The 23,363-nt window shown below is 36.4% G+C and overlaps 1 protein-coding gene across 1 annotated transcript in view; it reads right to left on the reverse strand.

The window, feature by feature from the left end:
• Positions 1-23,363, reverse strand: part of tmtc2b (transmembrane O-mannosyltransferase targeting cadherins 2b) — a 102,787-nt gene that overhangs the window by 23,680 nt on the left and 55,744 nt on the right. Inside the window, exons 3-7 of the mRNA XM_079873461.1 lie at positions 4,486-5,311; positions 2,589-2,703; positions 1,669-1,754; positions 371-555; positions 90-168 (exon numbers count right to left, since the gene is read on the reverse strand). Coding sequence (XP_079729587.1) covers positions 90-168; positions 371-555; positions 1,669-1,754; positions 2,589-2,703; positions 4,486-5,311 — 1,291 coding nt within the window. The remainder of the gene's footprint in view (positions 1-89; positions 169-370; positions 556-1,668; positions 1,755-2,588; positions 2,704-4,485; positions 5,312-23,363) is intronic.

The following is a 23,363-nucleotide window of genomic DNA, read 5'->3' on the forward strand; positions in this document are numbered from 1 at the left end:
TATATAAATATAAACTGCAGTAATATAAATATAAAAATACATATGACTCGGAATGAAGTATTCTTGTGAGTCGAAAGAGACAAACTTACCCATCATATTATAAAGGCTCTGTGGGGCAAACTGCCTGGGCATATTCTGAATTGCATCTTTATATACAGATATGGCCTCCTAAAAAAGGATTACACCATTAATTCAATAAAAAGCCACAACTAAAAGCATAATGAAGCAAGCACTCAGACTAAAAGTCAATTACAATTGTGGTGCAAAAATAGGTTGAGACTAACACTTTCATGTCATTTGATCATGTCATCAGATTTGGAGTAAACAGACTTTAAAACTAAAGGGTTTAACTGTGCAAAGATCAGCTCACCTCCTGGTGACCCTGTTCATGAAGAAGCTTTCCCAGGTTATACAGGCAGCTGGTGACGGAGCTCTTGTGTGCATGAGGATCCTTCAGGTTTTCATCTGGGATATCGGCACAAGTGACAAAGGTGCGCTTGGCCTCCTCTAGACGGCCCTGGTTCATCAGGACAATTCCTGTGTTCAAGTAGGCGGCTGAATGGGAAAGAAAAAACGGGTGAATATCCATGCAAAAGGTAACGAGGCTTATTGAGGCTCAAAGAAAGACCTCCACTGGGGCTAGTGGAATGAACTAGTTGATTTATGCAGATTGGCGGCCTGCAGTCTAGTCGATAAGGTGCCAATACATATTCACTATCCTCCTGGCCAGAATCAACTCTGAATCAGCAGGGGAATATCCACTCCAGCTGCAAGCTTAATTCTGATTAACTTAATAGATCATAATATACACATAGAACCACAGATAGAAATGAGTTTACATCACAGGAAGGGACAATCCATCACGACTCATGCAGCAAGGAATCAGGAAAAGTAGACATCCATCAGTCTGCTCTGATCTCACACTATTACAAATCTGTTACAGACGTCACAAAAACCACTGGCTGCTAAAGAAAAAAAAAAAATAGGCCAAATTCTTTTCATACTATCTGGCAAATACGGGACGCATTTGCATTTATTCTGAAATCAGGAAGTCATCAGGAAATCAGGAAGTTGCACTAAATGTCTTATCCTTTTGTGAAGCAAAACTTAAACTTACAGGGATAGTTCACCCAAAAATGAAAATGATGTTATCATTTACTCACCCTTATGTTGTTTCAAACCTGTATGACTTTCTTTCATCTGTTTAACACAAAATAAAATATTTTGAAGAATGTTGGCAAAGTTTACGGTAGTCATTGATTTGCATAGTATTTTGTCCCTACTATGGAAGTCAATGGCTAGTGTCAACTGTCTGGTTACCAACATTCTTCAAAACAAGGGTGAGTAAATGATGACAGATTTTTCATTTTTGGGTGCACTAACACTTTAAAAATCCCAAGGCCCCACTGCACACTGTACAATATTTGCCAGATAGTATGAAAGGATTTTTTGGCCATGATTTTTTCCCCCCAGTTGAAATCAAATCAAACGTCTGTCATTCCCTGACAAGAGTGGAAACAGAGCAACTGTTTAGGCCTGTGAATAATCATTATTTCTTTAATGCTGGACTTCATCTACACACCTACACACACTCAATTTGTAGTTGCCTGGACACAGTAAAGACTGAGAAGGCTTGAAATTGTTCATAAAAAGAGGAGCTGTACTTACAAGCCAGTGTTGGCCTGCTCCCAATTGCCAGCTTATAGTAGTGGAGGGCCTCTGAGAATCTATTGTTTTCCTGGAGCAACAGACCCCTGCAATCCAAGGGAAGAAAAAAACAAAAAACAAGAAGAGTTTCAAAGTATGGTGTTACGACCCAATAGTGCAACACAATTAATTAATATTGACAAAAAAGGAAACAGGTCATAAAAAAAAACATTATAGCCACTTCATTTTTATCCAAATTTGTTCAATGATATTTGAGGTACATAACTATGAAAAATCGATTTCCAGAGAACAAAAACTAACATAAAGCCCTTGATTTTGCACTAATATTTCAGAAGGCTGGAGGAAAATATCCCCCCCCCCCCACATGCACTGTGATGGGTTCAATTATTCTGGAAAAATCATTATAAATAAAACTATAAATCAGAATATAATTGTTTTAATGGATTATATTATTCATTATTAATTTATACTTTTCTTATGCATAATATAATGCTGTTTATAATAAAAACATTTGCAGGATAACGTTCCATGCAGTGGGATGGAGTGTGCAAAATCTGTCACACTAATCTCAGGCAAGTGGGTATGTATGCGCTTGTTGAAAAATTGAGATGCATCGAGAATCGTTTTGTAATCACATCACGACTCTCTGAATTAAAGCCAAATCGAATTGTGAGGTGCCTAAGGATTCCCAATCCCACTGCTTTATATGGATAACTGAATAGCCCAAACGTGTGCGGTTTATGAATTATGTATTAAGTGCCTTAATGCCCTGACTGTGGAGGTTAATGTGTCTAGGGGATCCCTGTCACCGTCCTCTGGAAGGCTGATGAATCTGGGGATAGTCATCGTCTGGCCTCTTCCTGAGATTTAATAGGACAGATCGATAGAGTCTACCGCGAGGAGGAAGTTCGCTCACTCACAGGTTATACAACATGTCAGCCATGTTCCTCCGGTAGTACAGAGCGTTCCTGTAGGCTTGCTCGGCCTCCGCCACCTTTCCCTGGTTCTTTAGGACGTTTCCCAAGTTACCCCAGGCTGAGGAAGGAGATTAAAACATATTTAAATTAATAGAACAAAAGAAATGAGTATGGACACATCTGAAATCGATGGACAAACAACCTATAAAATACAAAAAAACGACCATTTTTTCCTCAGAAAAAAGGAGATGCAAGTATGCTCTACGAAAAAAAAAACCCTTAAACTTAAAATAATTAAATAATGATGATGATAATAAAAATAATAAAAACAACTTTCCACGACATTTTATCATGGTTGTATAAAACACATATTTAGCAACTAAAACGTAATATGCATGTTGCCGTGTGGTACTTTTTTTTCTTCTGGTTATCTAAATATGTAAATTGCATGTACTTTCTTTGTTAAATTTTTGGTTTAATCTTTGAAGTGGTCTCCAGACTGTTGCACTTTGGTTGCGGTTAGGTTACAGTGCAACATTGTGAAATTTTATGAAAATGTTTTGTGCTTGCGGATACAGAAATAGAAATTCACAAAGGTTAATAGTGCTTACGAGAGGCACAAGCAAGGGTAAAAAAGTAAATTACATTAAAATAATGCAATCTTAGACTCAACCCATGCATAGTATCTGTGCCATGAAAAGGGGTGAGAGTGCCATAGCCTGTAAAATTGGATCACGGGTAGGTAATTACAAAGTCATATTGATGCAGTCTGGCTTGATAAATGATTTAAATGAAATTGTGATAATCAATTTGAGAGATTTCGCAAATGAAGATAACGGGCTGTCATTAATAGATTGAATTTAATAAGAGAGGATGATAATTTAACAGTTCAGTGGTTCTCTTACACACAAAAAATGAATTTGATGCATAAATCAATGTGAGTGATAAACTGAAGGAACTTTTAAATTAATCTAATGCATTAGCACTAGTGCATTATGTTTTATGCATTATGCTAATGCTTACAATAAAATAAAAATAAGTAATATTCTCAGTGTTAATGGAAAATAGCACTTTAAAGGCATTTGCGGTTCTATTTTAGTATTTTTACACTTTGTAAATGTCAATATCACTTAGTTAAAAAAATATAAATTAATGTTTTATATTTAAATTAAAATCTTTGAGAAATACACCACTAAACTCTAAAAGAAGTACAGAAATGAAGAGATGCTTAGGAAACCTCAAACCTCAGACTTTTCATGATGAGCAACTGCCATTTTTGGTTTGCAAAAGCATTTTTTGTATTTTGGGGAAATAAATGATTGCAACACATCCTGCTTTCACATCGTCAAGTAACACTTTCCAACTCCTGGTTGTTGTACTGTTGATGGATGAGAACTTGACTTTGGGGAAATAAATACTACAATATGGCTGAATAAACTAGAATTATGGTCTGAATAGAGCAGGGTTATTACAGTCAACTAGAATTAAAACCATAAAAAACATATTTGTCACATTAAATAAAATATTTGTTAATTGAAATATAATAAAAATAAAACAAATGTAAAACAATTATATATAATGTAAACTTATTTAATTTCAGCTAGTTGCCAAGGCAAAATTTAAGCTTATGTACTAAAATAACATTTAATAAAAACTATATAGACATAATAAAAACAAAAATTTGAAATGAAACTGGAAAATATAAAATACTATTTCAAAATATTAATAAAACCTATTATACAATCTCAATGATACTAAAATAACACTGGAATAGAGAACAATCTTGAAAGCTTCTAATGGTGATCATAATATATTTGAATAATTATATAATAATAGAGAACAAAAAATAGGCAGAAAATAGGTTGAATCTCCTGAATTACTTGGACTATATTAAAATTACCTTTAGCAGGGTTCACAGATATTCCTGACTTGTATAGCATCTCCTCGTTCTGCCAGTCACGGTTCCTCAACACGGTCTTAATCCCAAAGAGAAGGACCAGGGCGGCAGAGCAGCCTAGAACCAAAGTTCTGGAGGACTTCCTCCTCAATCTAATGTATAAAGCTCTCATCCCCACTGCTACCAACAGGCAGAAGCCCATACTAGGGATGTACAGTACTCGCTCCGCCACCACAAAGCCCACATAGAAGAACAGGTTGATGGCAGGCAGGAAGGGAACCACCATTAGACCCAATGAGAAGACCACCAAACTCTCTGTGGTGGGTAAAGATGACGAATAATGTTTTGCAGTACCGTTTGTTCCATTCACGTGCACTGAGTTGGAGTAAAAACTCGAGAGTTCATAATCAGAGCTACAACTGTGTCCGTTCGTGGACTTCCCGTTTGCTACATGATTGGCTTTCCCGTTGGTCTCCTTGCTTTTGGTTGGGTATTGGCGAAGGCCAAACCACGTCAGCGTCAGAAGCGAGGCGTAGAAGGCAACGGTGTGGAGGTTTCGCCAATCTGCAATGCTCCTCAGAAGAGGCAGGGCGTCCATTGACCAATCAAAACTCAGCATGTCAGGGCACAGGAGGAGCCAAACGTTCATGGCGGGGAGGAAAAGGAACGTTAGCGTTCTAGTCAGGAAACAGGGACAATCGGCTGCAGGGTTGTCCGAGTTGGAGAAGTTTGGAGGTTTGTTGCCCATCCAGTAAAGACGGCAAGCCAGAAGGATGATACCCCAGAAGCCCAGAAGAAACACGCTCAACAGCAGGTGCAGGTTCTTCTTCTGAGAAACAAAAACAGAGAAAACAACATAGATGAGAGCACAAAATGACTGAAATATATATATATATATATATATATATATATATAAAAATAAGCAGAATCAAATGTATTCAAATGTATACAATAAAATAAATTAGGCTGGGCACAATCAAAAACATACAAAAAAGGAACTTGATTTCATTTAGCAAAAGAGACTAAATAAGAAGGCCTATGCAATAATAGTAATAAAACATAATATATCCAGTTTAACTGAACAAAACAACAGCAAATAAATAAATAAATCAAATCTTTTCAGGAGCATAGTTTGGGCTGACTTGATTTGAATTGATTACATAAAAAATGAATGACATTTTTAAGGCACGATTTCTGCACAAAAACAAAACATAGATGAGAACAAACTGACTGGAACATTTCAATAAGGAGAACCATTTTATTTTTCTGTATGACTTCAAACCCTTGAGCTCAGGTCTGGACAAGGTCTTGTTAGTAAATCAACACCAAGACTGACCAATAAGTCAAAGATTTCCAACTGCATTAAATATGAAATAGAAATGAAGAAAATAAGCAGCAGATCCAACAGCAAGTAAATTGAGATCGTAAAAATAAATACTGTAGTCCAATCTGGAACACAAGCAACCTTAATGAGCAGAGTTTTAAGTGTTATTCAATACATACATGCACGTACCACGGTTTCATCGTGACATCAATCCTTGCAAGGCCTGCGATGGTTAACGAGAATCAGACCTTTGCATCTCAAGTCACTGCAAACAATTTAAAACCGTTGGCCAAATGTAGACACACATTTTCCACATTTTTCAGAGAGCCCAGAATAATAAACGTAGCGTCACTGACTGCTGGTCAGCGAGTACAGCTTGACGTCACAGCGCAAGGCAGCGCCGCATTTATCTCTGTCTCGTACAGCCGGCTTTTACAGACTTTATCAAATAAACAAGATATGGCCTCATAAAGGTGCCAATCCATCATACCGCAGTGCTGATATTAAACACTCCAACATGAAAATGATTTCAGAGCATTTATGGAGTGTTTGAATATTTTACATGTTAAGTAAAAGGGGGGATACATCGTATAGTTCCCAGTAGAGCAGCTGCAGAGTTCAGTACTCCTTTTTTCATGTTGATTTTGGATCGAGGACACCCTCGAGCAGTTTTATGACTTCCTCCAAACACGGAACTCATTCGGCACGGATGGCAAACAAACACACAAATGATTACTTCAAGGCCGCGTCGATCGCCATTAAAGGGATAGTTCACCCAAAAACGAATGTTTACTCGCTCTCATGTCGTTCCAAACCTGTATTACTTACTTTCTTCTGCAGAACACAAAAGGAAATGTTAGGCAGGATGTTAACAGTCAATTCCAGTACAATGAAAGGGAATGAGAACACACACCGTTGAACCACAGAAATCATATGACTTGTATGTCATATTCAAAGCCTTATGAAACCATATGCGAGGAATAGACCAAAATTGAAGTCGCTATTTGCTGAAAATCTTCATTTTTGGCATCAGTTATGATAAATGCATGTTTCGTAAGTTAAATAACGCAACACAGAGCTGCAAAATATATTTCAGATCTGTGGCGGACGGGAACATTTTCAGCTAGAAACATGCTTGACTCATATGAACTATATTTATTCTTTTGGTCAGTTTAAGAGTTTGCTAGCATTCACCTCCATTCACTTTCAATGTATGGAAAAGAACAGAATACATCTCCTTTTGTATTCCACAGATTTGGAACAATGCGAGTGAATGGAAGATTTTTCATTTTCATAAAAGATGTTATGTACAGTACATCTGGAAAATGCTGATATTAAAGATTAATGCGGGAAGAATTAACAAAGCATTCCCCCTAAAGGTTATTTGCGAAAAAAAATTTCAGTCCAAGACACCATTATTGTAACTTAGAGAATTGTTTCCCCTCCCTGCTGACTCCCTAACAGAATATGAGACAGTGAGTATGTGTTCTGCATTAATGTCCAGCTGTTCTATACAATATTGATTTTTTTTTGGTCCTGTTTTTGGTCATCTCTGCTTCAGACAAAGAGCACATTATTGCTCACAGGGGAAATGTCTGTAACAGGCCACTTCCCATGTAATCATGTTATGTAGCACAGATGTACAGAGCATATCCCAAATGACATAACCTGTACCATAAGTCCTGACAGGCACACAGCTCTGAATGTGTGACCACATGCCATCAGAGAGGCTTAAAAGAGAGAGAGAGAATTGAATAGATAATTGTTTTAATAATATACAAATACTGTATATATGTATATTGCAGTACAGTATCCATGTCTGTAAGACATATCAATCTGTCATCAATCTGGCACAACATCAAGTTAACTGCCTGTCTCTCTAGTTCCTGTGACATCTGTTTAAGTTTGCTGACCGAAGGTATGATGCGTGCATTAATGATCCTGAAAGATGAATAAGCAATACAACTAACTACAACAATAGCTTGAAGTGCATAAAATGAGTACAGTAAGATATTACACACAATAATTGTGTACATAAATAAAAATGGTTAGCATGATAAATATTGATAAGATCTCAAGGTATTTTGATTTCATGCATACAGTATGGTTGGCCGTTTCAGGTGGAACGCGCATGCATGTCCCGGCGGAGTGAACTGCAGGCTGAAGGGAAGAGGTCGTAAACGGGACGTCCCACAGGGGTCTTGAAGCGGCAGGCTACAGAGGCCAAGCGGAACTGTCCGACTGAAGAGAAATACAGAACTGTAGCCAGGCAGGATCTGCATCTTAGAACCTAAACTACTAGGGCTGGGCAAAAAAATATCGATTTCTCGATTTTAATCGATTCTCATTTTTACGAAACGATATCGATTCTTAAATCCCAAGAATCGATTAGTCATCCTGTTTTCAGTTGATGAATGAATGGAACATTGTTGCGCGCATCCAATCCAATAAATCGCAATCATCTTTGTGCTTTGTTATTATTGATATGAAACAAAGTCTCAGATTTCAAATTACGTCCATTTTCTTACGAAATTCAAAAACATAATTACCGTTTTGGCGCTGTGGCGTGAGATCGCTCTGGCGCAGCTCGATCAGCTCAAGAGAAGCAGCGCTACGCACGTGATCTTCTTCCGCCTTAATAATACCAGTTACAGCGCGAAATAAACATGAATGAGCATCTGAAAATGTGTTAAAAGATAGAGTAAAACTTATCGAAGTCCATATCATGTCACATGGAATCGCTCAATCAATGTTTCAACCGTGGAAAGACGTTAGTAAACAATGTCATGTAACGTCACATTTACCTCAGAAAAACCATATCCAGTGACCATAAACTCGTTAGTCGGCTAGAAAAATTAACTCTAGAGAGGAGCATTTTGTTAAATATATGCACCATATTACATATTCATTATAATGTTTAATGTTCTTCAATATTTAATGCATGTTTGAATAAATCTGGAAAGTTTTTTATGACAGCCACCATTTAAATTTATATATAATTTCATATAACTTTATTATTATAAAAATAAATAAAAGTGTATTTTAAGTGTTTGTATACAAATCAGTTACAATAATAGTTAAGAGATTTGTTTTCCTTGAGAAAATTTGCAATGTATTGTACCTGATATCCAAAATAATCTATATTGAATCGAATCGAAATCGAATCGAATTGCAAGCTTGTGAATCGAAATCGAATCGAATTGTGAAATTTGTGTCAATACCCAGCCCCCTATAAACTACCATGGTATGAAGTTTACAACTGCCCACATAAATCTCAAAAAAGTTAATTCCTTGTATTTCTTGTATCGTTTTCTATTTTTTATGGTTGCCTGTTTGTATGTCTTGCCGTAAAACTAATTGCCCCCCCTGGGGACATAAATACAGTTGAAGTGAAGAAGAAAATTAGAAGAAAAAACTACTGCAGCAAGTAGAGCTGAGCAAAAATAACAGTTTTCAGAAATTATTTTCATTGAAACAATTTAGTATCGATTCTTAAAGAACAAATCGATGAAATCCAGAACAAATCAATATTTTAATCCATGTCTTTTTCAGTGGTGTGCGACGACTAGCTAACAATGAAAACACAAATGTTTTTTTTTCCACAAATAAATGTGAAATAAATAATATAATAATATACTATTAATATACTAATAATATAATATAATATCTAATATTATAAATATACCTAAAAATAAAAAAGCTTAATCTAATGTTTTGGGCCCTATAGTTCACGCTAAATCCACTGGAAATCATTGCCAATACCAAGCTTTAGCAATTATGTGCATGTAATTAAAATATTTACCAAATAATAATAATAATAATAATATAAATAATAGCACACCAAAGAGTTAAATTATCTACTAAATACAATTTGAATAAAGTCTGTATGTTCAGAATAAAGTGTTCACATATGTCCATTTAAACTTTGTTTTGTGGATAATTTCAGTCTTGCTTTTTTTATTTTTGTTTTTTGTAAACTTTATACTTAAAAAATCTAGATAAAAAGTTTGAGAAAAACATTTCCCATTTACATTGATAAAAACATTCAAAATCTAACTGAAAGTGATGAGGTCACTGTAGAATTTGCACATACAGTATATGCATAGAGAATTGTACTGTAGTCAGCGAAGACATCGTGTTGCTTCTTCAACTGACTGAAAACAAGATGCCAGCCGAGTGTCATGATAATTGATAACATAAATAGCGGCTTTGATATGGCATTTTATTTATTTATAAAAGCAAATTCATAAGACTTGATACAACTCTAACAAAATTTTTTTGCTGCCTTGCAAGATCTGCAATTTCCTTGGTTACACTTGAAAGTCCTCACATACTTCACTACATCTGTAGTACAGAGTTAGATCATGTCCCTAATTAGTGAACTGCACCAGTAAGCCAGCGACGATCACACAGCATATAAGCAGAACTACATCCTCGGAGTCAAATAATTCACTGCAGGAAAAAAGCTTTCAAAATGTCTTCTCATCTAATGACACTTCTCGCCTGAATGTTTCCCTTCATTGATATGGGATTTTTATATGGGCCGGGAGAGCTTTGGGGTGATGTATTACACAATCTTCATCTAGCACTGAAGGACTGTGAAGTCAAACAGATGAAAGACGTTCATAGTTTTCAACAGGTATAAATCTCTGCAAATAAGTATAGTTATGGGGACGCATCTGTCATTTTAGTGCACTTACAAGAGAATCACTGAACTCCACATAACCCTGTCAGCCGACACTCATGAAAAGCCTTGCAAATATGGGCAGTTTCTTGCACACACACATATAAATATATAAATAAATAAAAACTCAACTCTATACATATTACCGGCGGTCTAACGCCGCTTAAGCCCAGTAAGGGGTGAGACTGAGCGAGAGAGAGCGATTGTGGAGCTCTAGCAGAGACTGAAGATGTGTCAGTGAGGTCATGCGGGAGTGTGAATGCTTGCACACAGGATTCTCACTGGATTTATGAGGCGGCTGCAGGTTTGGGACTGTGCAGGCTCTCAAAAACCAGCATGGGTTTTAGCACTTGCAGGTTCAGAGCCAAAACACATAGACCCTGGGATTTGCGTAGGTTTGAATCTCTCTCTGTGTGTGTAGAAGATATTACACACGTACAATTCTGTATATTGTATCATTTTAAGATGAAGCAACTACATTACTAACTGAAGATAAATAAACTTAAACAAAAATGTATTAAACCTAAACAGTAATACATAAAAAAATATATTAATACAAAAAAGCATTAACAAAATAATAATATTTAAATAATACTAAAATAACACTGGTTCTTGGTCTTGTGTATAATTCATCAGAGCACATTGTTATGAGGAAAAATAGCTTTATTGCATACAGTAATATTTCATGCAAATGTAATAACGTTCTTATACTTTCAGTATAACTTAAAGGGTTAGTTCACCCAAAAATGAACATTCTGTCAGTAATTACTCACCCTCATGTTGTTCCAAACCTCGTAAGAACACAAATTAATATATTTTTGATGAAATCTGAGAGCTGCAATTCATAGGCTGCAAGGTAATTTCATCTGCCAGCCCAGAAAAGTTAGTAAAGACATTGTTAAAATAGTCCAAGTGACTACAGTGGCTCAACCTTAAGTTTATCAAGCGACGAGAATACTTTTTGTGCGCAAAAAACAACAAAAATAACCACTTTATTCAACCATCTCTTCTCTTCCATGTCATTCTCCTAAGCTGTTGACGTAGTGTAACTCAGCGCTTCTGGGTTGTATGTCAGAACGTACAGTAGGCTCACTATTGGCCGACGCTGGTCATGTGTGTGATGCGTGTGATGCTGGCCAATAGTGAGCCTACGTTTTGACGTACAACCAGAAGCGCTGCGCTGTTACACTACGTGAACTCAATCAATAGGCCCACAGAGAAGAAAATGAATAGTTGAATAAAGTCGTTATTTTTGGGGGGGTTTTGTGCACAAAAATTATCCTCGTCGCTTGATAAACTTAAGGTTGAGCCACTGTAGTCACTTGGACTATTTTAACATTGTGTTTACTAACTTTTCTGGGCTGGCAGATATCAATTACCTAATATCTTAATTTGTGTTCCGAAGATGAACGAATGTCAACATGAGGGTAAGTAATTACTGACAGAATTTTCATTTTTGGGTGAACTAACCCTTTAAAGCTGCAGTCCGTAGTTTTTCCTCTTTGTCGCCATCTCTGTTCAAAATCTGCAATTGCAGTTATTTACAAACTTTACGTGGGTTGTGCCTCGGCACAACACAGAGCGGATGAATCCAATGTTTTGAGGAGAATGTGAGGCTGTCAGTCATCGCGCCGGTGTAGATAATGTCATTTGCAATCACAGATTCTATTTTTTGGAAGTATGACCAACATAAGAATTTTCACTGGAAAATGTCATCTGAACAAGTAAGTAACATCCACTTTTGTTCTGACCAACTAAGGGAAAAAAAGCATTGCAGTAAATTGTGCTGATTAAATCTAACGATCGCTGATCATATCATTTTAATTCAGTCATACATACACTCTTAAAAACAAAGGTTTTTATTTGCACCCTAGTATCCCAACTGATAAAATCAAGTTCCATATATACATTATTCTCATTGCCACTCTGAAAATAAGTAAAGGATAATCCACAACTAGCTGTGCATTAAAATTTTAATGCACGACATGGAGGCAAAAAAAAAAAAAAAAAAAAAAAATTTTTTTTTTGACACCATATTTGAGCAAGAATGTGTTTGCCTTATTGTATCTGATGCACAATGCTGGATTAAATGTGGCTGTGTTTAACCAAGCGAAAACATCCTCAGGTTGTGCGGGGGGGGGGGGGGGGGGGGGGACATAGTAAAACTCTTTTTCACACTACCTGGCCATCTAAAAAAAAATTGTCACTTCTAGTCTGTCTAGTAACTAGCACTGGGGAAAACACATGCATGTCTATGCAGACGTGTCACTATAAAAGAATGGACTCTCAAAGCACTATCACACAGTACAGAAAAATCAATTCTATGCGCGTAATGTTCATTTCCCTGTAATGGCATTCAATTCTCTAGAGATGAGCTTGAACAGGGGAATAGAACAAGACAGAGAGGCAGAAAACCATCTAGAAAGGCAGAACAAAATCTGATAAGACTGAACCCTTAGAGAACGACCACCAGTCATAGACTGCAAGGATTTTAGTGCTTGGCTCTATCTCCATCATCTCCTGCATAAACAAATGCATAAAAGTGTCCATCTTCATAATACAGGCCCTGTTTTCAATGTCAGGCCCTCTGCAGCCCAATGTGGAATTTAGCTTTTGTCTTTAATCCAGTTTGTCTTGAAATAAGTGGTTTAACACTGCCCGGTAGGAGGGATGCAGGCTTTCTCCCTTCCTCCCATTGTCAGATTCTCTCCATCAGTTTGAAATTAAACTACTAGAAACAGGCATATGAGGATATTATCCATGAAGATAAAGCACACAACAGACCAATTCAAAAGAAAAGTGAAAGAAAGAAAACCATTTTTGGCAGCAATTTTTTTTCCCAGGACATTTTGGAGGTTGCCAAAAAATCAATAAGCTTTGGATTTTTTCTATTTTCTGAGATTTATAGAATAAGAAAGGTATATATATATTTTTTTTTTTACTGTTATTTTGCTCAATTGTATGTAGTAAAAAAAAGAAAAAAAAAAGAAAGAAAATAATTATTGATAATTATATTTGTTACTACTCTTTTCATGGTACAGTAGCTATTAAAAGTATATAGAAAGAAAAAAATACATTAAAAAAAATATATATATATAAAAAAAACAATTTTAAATGCTAAAAGGTGCATATATTTTTTTTAATTAATATTTTTTTTATATAAATAAAAAGTACAATATAAATAAGAATGCACAATTAATTATTAATACTGATTTCTTAAAAATATACACAACAACTACTAAAAATAATATCAGCCGCCAAGAGAAATTAACTGTGCTTTAATTTTAAGTCCTTTGGTGCTTAATATTTGCATTTCCAATATATTTATACAAATTTAATATTCAAAAGGAAAGCAGTAATGCATTGATGTAGCTCTTAAATTATGTTTAAAAAAAGCAGTGAGGCCTGAAAAAATAAATCAATGCCTGGAGGTTTTAATATGCTGATATACGACTGAGAACAACACCATAACTAAAAATAAATTCATAAAAAAAAAATGTAAATAAAAAATTAATTCATTGGAGCTCTTATCTTCTCCATTCACAGGTATGCTTCAACCAAAATCAAAATGCCCGGCCGCTCAAACAAATAAAATGCACATGATTGAAAAACATCTAAGTCATTCTGTCAGAGCGAAAGCCCTGTGAGATATGAAATTCAGAGCTGAATATTTACTCTGAAGCTGCTTTGAGCACAGTTATAAACGGATCAAGAAAAAACAGCCCATCAGCCAAGATGCCATATGAGGATTTAGCTTTTAAAATTCACTTAAACCAACAAGCCGCTCTCATATTAAGTCCAGACTGCACTTCTACCAGTGTATTTTGAGCTTTCGTCAAAGTTTCGGAGTAAGGATTTTTTGCTGAAAAGTCTGTCAGTGTTTCCAGTTTCCGAGTGCTAACGCATGCTCTCGGATTTAACCTACATGATTGATAGAAGAGGGAAGTGTTAAATATTTCACTTTTCTTCATGAGTAAATTGGCTGTAACCAAGAGGGATTTGGTGTGAGCAGAGTCAATGGATAAAAGCCATCCGGGTCTGCACTCAATAATCCGCTGCTCTTAATGAGACTTTTCACATGAATCTGCAACTTTGGGCCTGAAGACAAGTGTAGAGCTAAGGAAGATTATTTACTGAGCTCAGCCTCAGACAACAAACCTCCAAGCAACACCATTAAAGATTTATGGGGCCACTGTCCGACCCTACGGCATTATTTTAACCTGAAACTATTCTACGTTTTACATTCATAATCTTAAGGTAAAATGACTGGGATCGTTTTAACTATGGATCAAAGTCTGGAGGATATGACTAAGTGAAACAATGAAATGAAACAAAGGTTTTGTAATAAATTTGTAACTTATATTTAGAATAAAATAAAAAAAGAAGGAATAGACCCCAGGATAGGACAAATAAAAAATTCACTTGAACAACATACTGTCTAACAAGAAAAGCAGCAGCAAAGGGATGCAGGGATTACACTCAGATAACTGTGACATTTATTAATACAGAAGCTGAAATAAGATAATTAATTAAATTTGTGGGGATTGAAATGTCACACAACATGAGATTTCACAAAACAAACAAAGACAAACCTATTTTCCTTAGTCAGTGGGAGCTCACCAAAATAATTATTATACCACAATATCTAAATGAACTGATATCTAAAATTACTCGTATCATGAAATTGATCATGATCATTGATCGTATCGCCCACCAATAATAGTGTCAAATAGTTCAACATTGACCAAAATAATTGTGATTATGATTTTTTGCCATAATCGAGCAGCCCTAATTTGCTTGGCCTTGGGTTAGTGGGACGTTTGAAGATTTCCATACCTGAAGATATGCCAGTGTTCCAGATGGTCATAGTCCTACTGTAATCATTCCAGCTCAAACGGGAATGTGCTCAGATAAGCTGGCTCTACTGATATGCCAAGCGTAACAAACTTCATAATCAAACGGCTAACAGATATCTAAACTCTCAAGGTGAATGTATGGGTTCATTTTTGCCTTGCATTGGATGGCTAAGCAGAAAAGAAATGCAGTACTTGCAAAAGAATAATGGATATGAAAAATGAGAAAGTAATAATCTCTAGATTGCAGGTATAGACTCATGCGGAGCTCTAGTTTGAGCCGATGCGAATATGAAACTTTATATTTAACAAATAAAGAGAGACATTTATTACCTAGCAAGGCCATAACTGTGGAAAACACAAAGGGGATCAGAAAGTTAAAGATGAAATTATTTTGGCCTTGGGTTTGCTTGCTTTCTAAACTGCTCTCTGTATTTCAGCCAGGTCAGCAGTCCGTTTTGATCACGGACAAAGAAGAATGACATTTGAAGGATTTTTAGGCCTACACACCAAATTAGAGCTTTCCAAGGTAGCCAAAAGAAATGCCTTGCAGCTATGCATCACCATTCACCAAAAATATGAAGCTCAACCGCAAAAGATGAAAATCTGAAACGTAAATAAAGTGATGAGATTGAGAAACCTCAATCCATTCAAACTCAAAATTGCTCCATGTGAAAAATTTATTGAGTGCAGCCACAGAGAGACCTCCTAGCATAAACTTCTGCTTCCTAAATCGCTGCTGTTTATTTAGCCTGAATGGTTCGGCGAGCCTGTGTGTTTCCACAATCCTCCGTGGCAGTTACAAGATACTGATTCATCCCTTTCAGAGGTCACTAAGGTCGAGGAGAATTTTTTGCAAAAAACTTTGCCATTTAATTGACCACTCTGGAAACAACTAGCATATTAAGCTATATTCGGACTGGACTCGTTTTCAAAACAGCACTCGAGTCAAAATTATTAACACAGGACGTCTGTGATTTCATGAACTCGCAAGATTTCTGTAGTTTACTCAAAAATTCGGAAAAATATACTACTTTCTTCAGCAGAACACAAAAGAGCTCTGTTTATACAAAGAAAGTCATTGGGGTCCAGTGTTGCTTTGGAACTATTTGACTTTAAATATATCTTCCATTATGTTCTACAAAAGAAAGTAAGTCATAGAGGCGTGGAATTACATTGAGTAAATGAGATGAAAGAATTTTCATTTTTGGGAGGACTATTTCTTTAAAGTGGGATTTATGAAAGATCACAAACTCTGTATATGTGACTTGGATCACAAAACCAGTCACATGTCGCACGGGTATATTTGTGGCAATAGCCAACAATACCTTGTATGGGTCAAAATTATCAATTTTTCTTTTATGCCAAAAATCATTAGGATATTAAGTGAAGATCATGTTCCGTGAAGATATTTAGTAAATTTCCTACAGTAAATATATAAAACATTTATTTTTGTGAGTGAATGCAGCACAACCGTGAACATAAATGAACAACTTTAAAGGCGATTTTCTCTCAATGTTTAGATTTTTTTCCACCCTCAGATTCCAGATTTTCAAATAGTTGAATCTCAGCCAAATATTGTCATATCCAAACCATAGGCTACATCAATGGAAAGCTTATTTATTCAGCTTTCAGGTGATGTATACATCTCAAATTCAGAAAACTGACCCATGTGACTGGTTTTGTGGTCAAGGGTCACATACGTGCAAAAATGTGATTAAATATATAATTAAAACATTACATATTTAATTAAAAGAAGGAATTGATTAAGGTGAGGAACAACGAAGGTTAAAATAAATGAGAAGTGTACAAAAAAATAAATAAAAATTTAGCAGAATCACAGACATTCCAATCTGTATCGAATTAGATTTCTCAGAGGAACAGAGTTAGATGAAACAAAATAAAGCATATGAAAGACAAATTTAGCTAACCTTATCTCCTCGGGTAAAACTACTTTCTGGGTTTTTGCTTCTTAACAACTTGGCACTTTCACCATGGCAGAGTTTGGATGTTCTGTGGTGCCGAGTGAGACCTCCTTTGCACCGTCAGCACTGCTCTCCTAAACTAATAATCTGAAACGAACAGGACTTGTGATTTTGCTGGGTAGGTTATAATGTTTGGACTTGCTGAGTTTCCAGCCTTCCATCCTTGTTGCTGCATCAACATATAGCAAATCCATCCAGGGCTGTTTGCATTGGCTGCTCTTGACCAGAGAAAACACGCAGGACATGATTGAGTGCCATTGACAAGCTGTGGTATATGGCAGCCTGTTTGTGTACATGTATGTGGCCACCTTGAGGTCATACTGTGTTCTATTCTATCCTTACAGCACTAAGTACATACAAAGAACCTGAATCTTTGACGAAAATGCTAAAAGTTCCCATAAGGCATTGCTTAAAAAGCCTTTCTAAGGAAATTATGGATTCCTGAACACCACACTCCATCTTCAGCTAGACCAGCGCTGGACCGGAGGGGACAGGCAACAATAAATTAACCAGTCAGCAACTACAACCCAAACAAAGGCTTACTTCGGGCCACGGTTTATATTAGGGCTTACAGTACAAAGACTCTTGCCTCTGAGACTCCTTTGAGACACAAAACGAGACTCAATCTGACTATTTCCTCATCATTAACCATGTACGGCTGTCTTTTTCAAATACAATGGAAGTGAATGGAGACCACAGACAGCTGTGTTCACTGTGAACATTCACTAATATGGGAAAAAAAGGAGGTCATACAGGTTTGGAACAACATGGGGGTTCGTAAATGACGAAATATTCACCTTTGTGAACTATATCTTTCACTAACTAGTATTTTGTAAAGAAATTAAGGACCAAAAGATAACTTGCACTTGCATAAAATGCACTTATTTTAAATGGGCCATGAAACCCACTGGATATTCAATTATAACATTACTGTATATAATAATGGAAAGAGATTAATTAATGTGAGGATCATTACCTGATCATTACCCAGAAAATTGGCGAAAATCTCTAAATCAATAATAAATCTGCACCAAAAAAACCCAAAACATTATTTGATGTTTCAATCAAGAAATTAACGATGTTCCAATGAAGATGGGATTACATAAGGACCCCTGAATGAGTCAGAATGTAATTTTAATAATGTAAATGGAATTTTCTCTGTAACTTTTAACTAGGATTGTGTGAGAGATCAAAACAGCCATGTTTGATTCGTACAGGATTAAAATCGTTACGTACATCTGTGCAACACAAATATACAATCCTCAGAGACAACTAGTCCCAGCCTGCACTAAAAGAGAGAGAGAAAAGCAAAATAACAGAGCAACTCCTGCTTCTGTGGGCAAATATCTGCCAAATAGATACAAAGAGAAACATACAGAGAAAAAATTATATAAAGGAATGGAAAATACACACGAGGGGAGAGACTATTATTAGAAGTAGAGTGTGGGAATATTACAACCTTTCACAGCTTTTTTTGGTTGTTGGTGTTTTCCTGTAGTCTTGGCTTTTCTCTAAGCATCTTAACTTGTTAATAATACAAAAGCTGAGCACTTTCCATTGAGGGTTGGGTTAACTATTCCTTTGAGTTCTGTATGTGTTCAGGCACTAGCCTGGAAATCCAGACCTAAATCTTAAAGATTAGACTAATGAAAATCGGCCAGCTCGAGGGGCGGCACCAAGCATGCATTTGAAAATCTCACTGCACGCAATTGGATAACACTACTACCAATCACAACAAGCCCCATACGCTTAACTACCAGCGGAGCTAACTGGTAGATTAGACTCTTGCCGTATTCGGTCGGCAAAACAGCAAAGACGCACTTCTTGCAAAGGAACGATTTGAGCGCCGTCTTCTGTTCCTCTTTTAGATAAAAAGCCAAGTCTAACTCGTTCATTGTAGCGGCCAAAGCCATTTCAAACAACTGGTGTTCATTAATTTATAGCCATCTTGCAATGTTTACTAATGACTTTGACGTCACAGCGCTGTCTTCATCTGTTTAGCTCGCCTCTGGTCCGCCTATATCAGATAACCCGATGTGATTGGTGCAGCTCGGATACAAGGGCATATTTAATGAGCATCATTACTCGACGTCAGAGTAAACTCGCTGAGCAAATTCAACTTGTGCTCTCGCGAGAACTCTGGATTTCCAGGGTATTCAGGCACACTTCTAAGACACATATTTCATCTCACATTCTTCTCATTTTGTTGCGTGTACCACATTGCTGCTGAATTATAGCTAAATCAAAACGACAGCTCTTCAATACAAAAACATCACAGCGCTGAAATACTGCTGAAGTGGCAACCAACTCTGACATTAGAGAAAAATGGAGCCGTTCCACTCTAAGCAATATTAGCATTCATGTCATGGGTAGATTCTTCATGGTTCTGCTGCAGCATTTAATAATTCCAATGTTGTACAACAAAGAAATGAGAAATGGACCAAGAAAACTCACAAAATACAGAATGTCATGCCCCTTACCATAACTGTGAGTTTCAACAAACTACTAACGCAACACAACCAGGCCTCACCCTTTTTTTCTGCATATGCCTTGGCGGGAATTATTTAAATGAGTAAATTTGTAACGTACATTCCCAGAAGAAAACTCAAGACTATAATCGAGGTGCTTCAGGGAGTTCAGAAATAGTGTGCACTGATATAGAGAATAACTCCCTTTGGACATTGTGCTTTTTAACTTTGAAGACCTTTTCCCATGCTCAAACAACAACATTAAACAGTAAAGAAAGTAAAAAAAAATATATATAATAGGACCCCTTTAATAACTGTTCTCAGCAACATGACTTTGCCCAGCCAATCTGAATTTATTCACTAAATATAATATGTTTACTGCGATTGGATCATTAAGTCAGCTGAACTTCAAAACCGGATCAGTCCAATTCATGAAAAAATAAATAAATAAATAAATAAGAAAGAAAAGGATGCTTCCTCTATATTAGATACATCCCTGTTTGTGAGTGTTCATGAAGTGCTAAATCCAAGTCATCAGGACACATACACATTGTAAATGGACACAAAACTAACAAGACTGTAATAATGCTGTGAGAAATAGAAAAAAATGAAAGAGTGGGTTGAAGAAGATTAGAAAAAAACAGCAGTAGAGCATCATGCAACCTTTTTGTGCACATTAGCATAAATAACAAAATATACACGTGAAATAAGAAAGAGGAGTTACGCCGCAGACGTCCCTGTGATCATTAATAATCACACTGCTTAAACTGCCTCTTTGTTATGATAATGAGCATGAATTCATATTTCTCCATTCCCTCTTGGTTTTATAGAAATTAGTGCGTAGCGTAGCACAGAGATATGTGGAGAAAGAGTCCTACAGTATACCAACCACATAAGAAATCTCACTCCAAACCTTTAGAAATCGCTCAGTGAAACATTACATTTTACATATTCATCATACTTTCAAGTTAGATCATAGGTGGTCTCTTAAATTTACAGAGCCGATTTCTGCAGTGATGAAGATCTCTGTATTGGGACATCAGATAAAGGGTAAATATAAAATGGTTTCAATAGATATACTCTAACTTACAGAACTCAACACTTCCCTCCCACCCACCCATGATTTTATGCAAATTAAGTCGCACAAAAAGGTAATTTAGAATTCATCGTAGTTGATTTCTATTAACTACTGATAAATCAATTATTAAGCCAATGAGTGTTTGTTTGGCCAATTACAAAATCTATCGAAGAACAAATTGGTTTTTTTAGTCAATACTATGCAGACAAAGTTCTCATTTAATTCCAGTGGCATTTACAGTCAATAAATCATCCATTTGTCTTAAAGGTATGGTGGAAAATGGTCATGTAAAAACCAACGTTTTTTTTTGTTGTGTAAGCACCTTGGCTAACATTATACTGTAAGTGAAATAAAACTATACAAAAGTGCAACATGCAGCCCCTTTACACACATTCCTAAAAGCAGTTTTAAGCCAGAATAAAGCACCAAGAGAAAGTACCATCTCTGAACATTTCCCTTGAATGCAGCCAAATTAATGCACGGTTCAATGATCGTGCCATTTACGTGAAGCAAGAAATGCAAAATGGCAGCACTGTCTCCAGAGTACGCAGTATCTCCAGGAGCTCGAGGAAGACGCTGCATGTCAGAGCTGCCCTTTAAAACACCACCTCAAGAACCATCAGTATTTACACAGCAATGCAGTGCACAATCAATAAAGACAGAAACATTCCCTAGCAAACATCGCATCAACATATTCTTGATTCATTGAGCGGGTTTTCAGAGGTAGAATGCAAATCTAATTTTGACCTCCATATGTTCTGCTCGCTGATCGAGTAATTACAAGAGTGAGTGAGTCGGCTGAGCATAATGCTAACTGATAATTAGAGAGTGAGAAATTACGAGCAGAAACAATAAAGAGAGCTAATCTGCAAGTAATTTATTTGCCGTCATTAGATTAATAAGATACCCCTCCGATAAGAGATAAAAAGCTTTGGCTGTAGTAGAGAGAGAGAGAGAGAGAGAGAGAGAGAGAGAGAGAGAGAGAGAGAGAGAGAGAGAGAGAGAGAGAGAGAGAGAGAGAGAGAGAGAGAGAGAGAGCTTTTATACAACAGTTTGATGTTTGTGTGTAAATAAGAAACAATGTGTCATATTAAAACCATCTTTTGTGCGGAACTACCTTCCACCGCGGATTCATGTCAAGTTGACAGTTTAACAGATTTATAGGTGTTTAAAGAACAAAATAATGTCTTTGTTTACAACATTTGTTTCAGTCCCTTTCCATATAAAAGTCTTTGCTACTGACTCTTTCATTGACGCCACCTAAATGTCATAATAACGTAACTTTCACTAAAGTCGAAATCAGTCACTAGCAGACCCCTTTATTTATATAACAAAGTATTATTTATTGAACACTAATATTTAAAAGAACAATTACACCCATTATAAAAATATGCGAAATTTGTATAAACATAAGCAAACAATTCAGTCAACATTCTCTCTACTAGCAGTGAAGCTGTAAGTTTAATTATTTCAAATACAGTGACGTTAGAACCTCCTTTCTGAGTAATAGCCTATAATGAAGCAATTGAATAGAAAAGTTAATGTATTAATAAAAGTCATGGAGCAGAGTTGACAAGAAGTTTCTGCTCCTGCTTCTGTGTCTGTGCAGCGCGATGAAGTGTGTGTTCTCAGTGAAAGCAGAGCATTAATATAGAAGGTGATTAATCTGACTTGGAACTACATGTGCATAAAATGGTTTCATTGCACACCTATGGAATTGAGTCGCCCAGAATTGAGTATTCAGACAGGCCATGCTATTAATATAACTACATTAATCCAAATATTGGGTTTGCAAACACTGGATTGTGATTTTTGTTTGTATAATACAAAAACCTAAACAATTTTGAGTCAGATATTCCAAAACAAATTGTATTTTTGTCTACCCCTGTCAGAACAAAGCCTGTGGCTTATTGTCTATTGTGTGTTTATTGCAACACTGAATGAGTTCATTCAAAGGTGAATCAAGCATGTCAGATACCCAGGTCAGCCAAAACCAAACAAATCCACCACATGATCACCTTCATCATACCAGATATCTCCAAATGATCAGTGGATCATCACCGCTGCTGTGTGGCTGTGTGGGAGAGGGAGTCTCGTGTTTCCAGGCTGCATTAACTCAAGTCTGAGGGTAGACAGCAGAGGAGAGACCCGCTCAGACACACTAACCACAGAGCACTATATATAGAGGATGCATGACAGATCATTGGATCTGAGCTCTCTTATGTAGAACGCTGGGAAAAACAAAACACTGAAGCTTTGCAACGCTTCACACACACCTCTCCGCAAAGCTGAGAACACATAAATTAAATCAGACAAGGAAAAGGCAGCGATACAGGATACATTTTCACAAGCACAAAAGAAATACTTCTTGTAAAATCTCAAAACCTTCTGCTTACACCATTATAGATTTTTTTTGAGCAGTGGTTTGAGTACTTTTAACCAAAATGTATTAAACTGCTCTGCCTCTATTATCTTTTATATATATATAT

This window comes from Squalius cephalus (assembly GCF_949319135.1).
Source record: "Squalius cephalus genome assembly, chromosome: 6".
Taxonomy (NCBI): Eukaryota; Metazoa; Chordata; class Actinopteri; order Cypriniformes; family Leuciscidae; genus Squalius; species Squalius cephalus.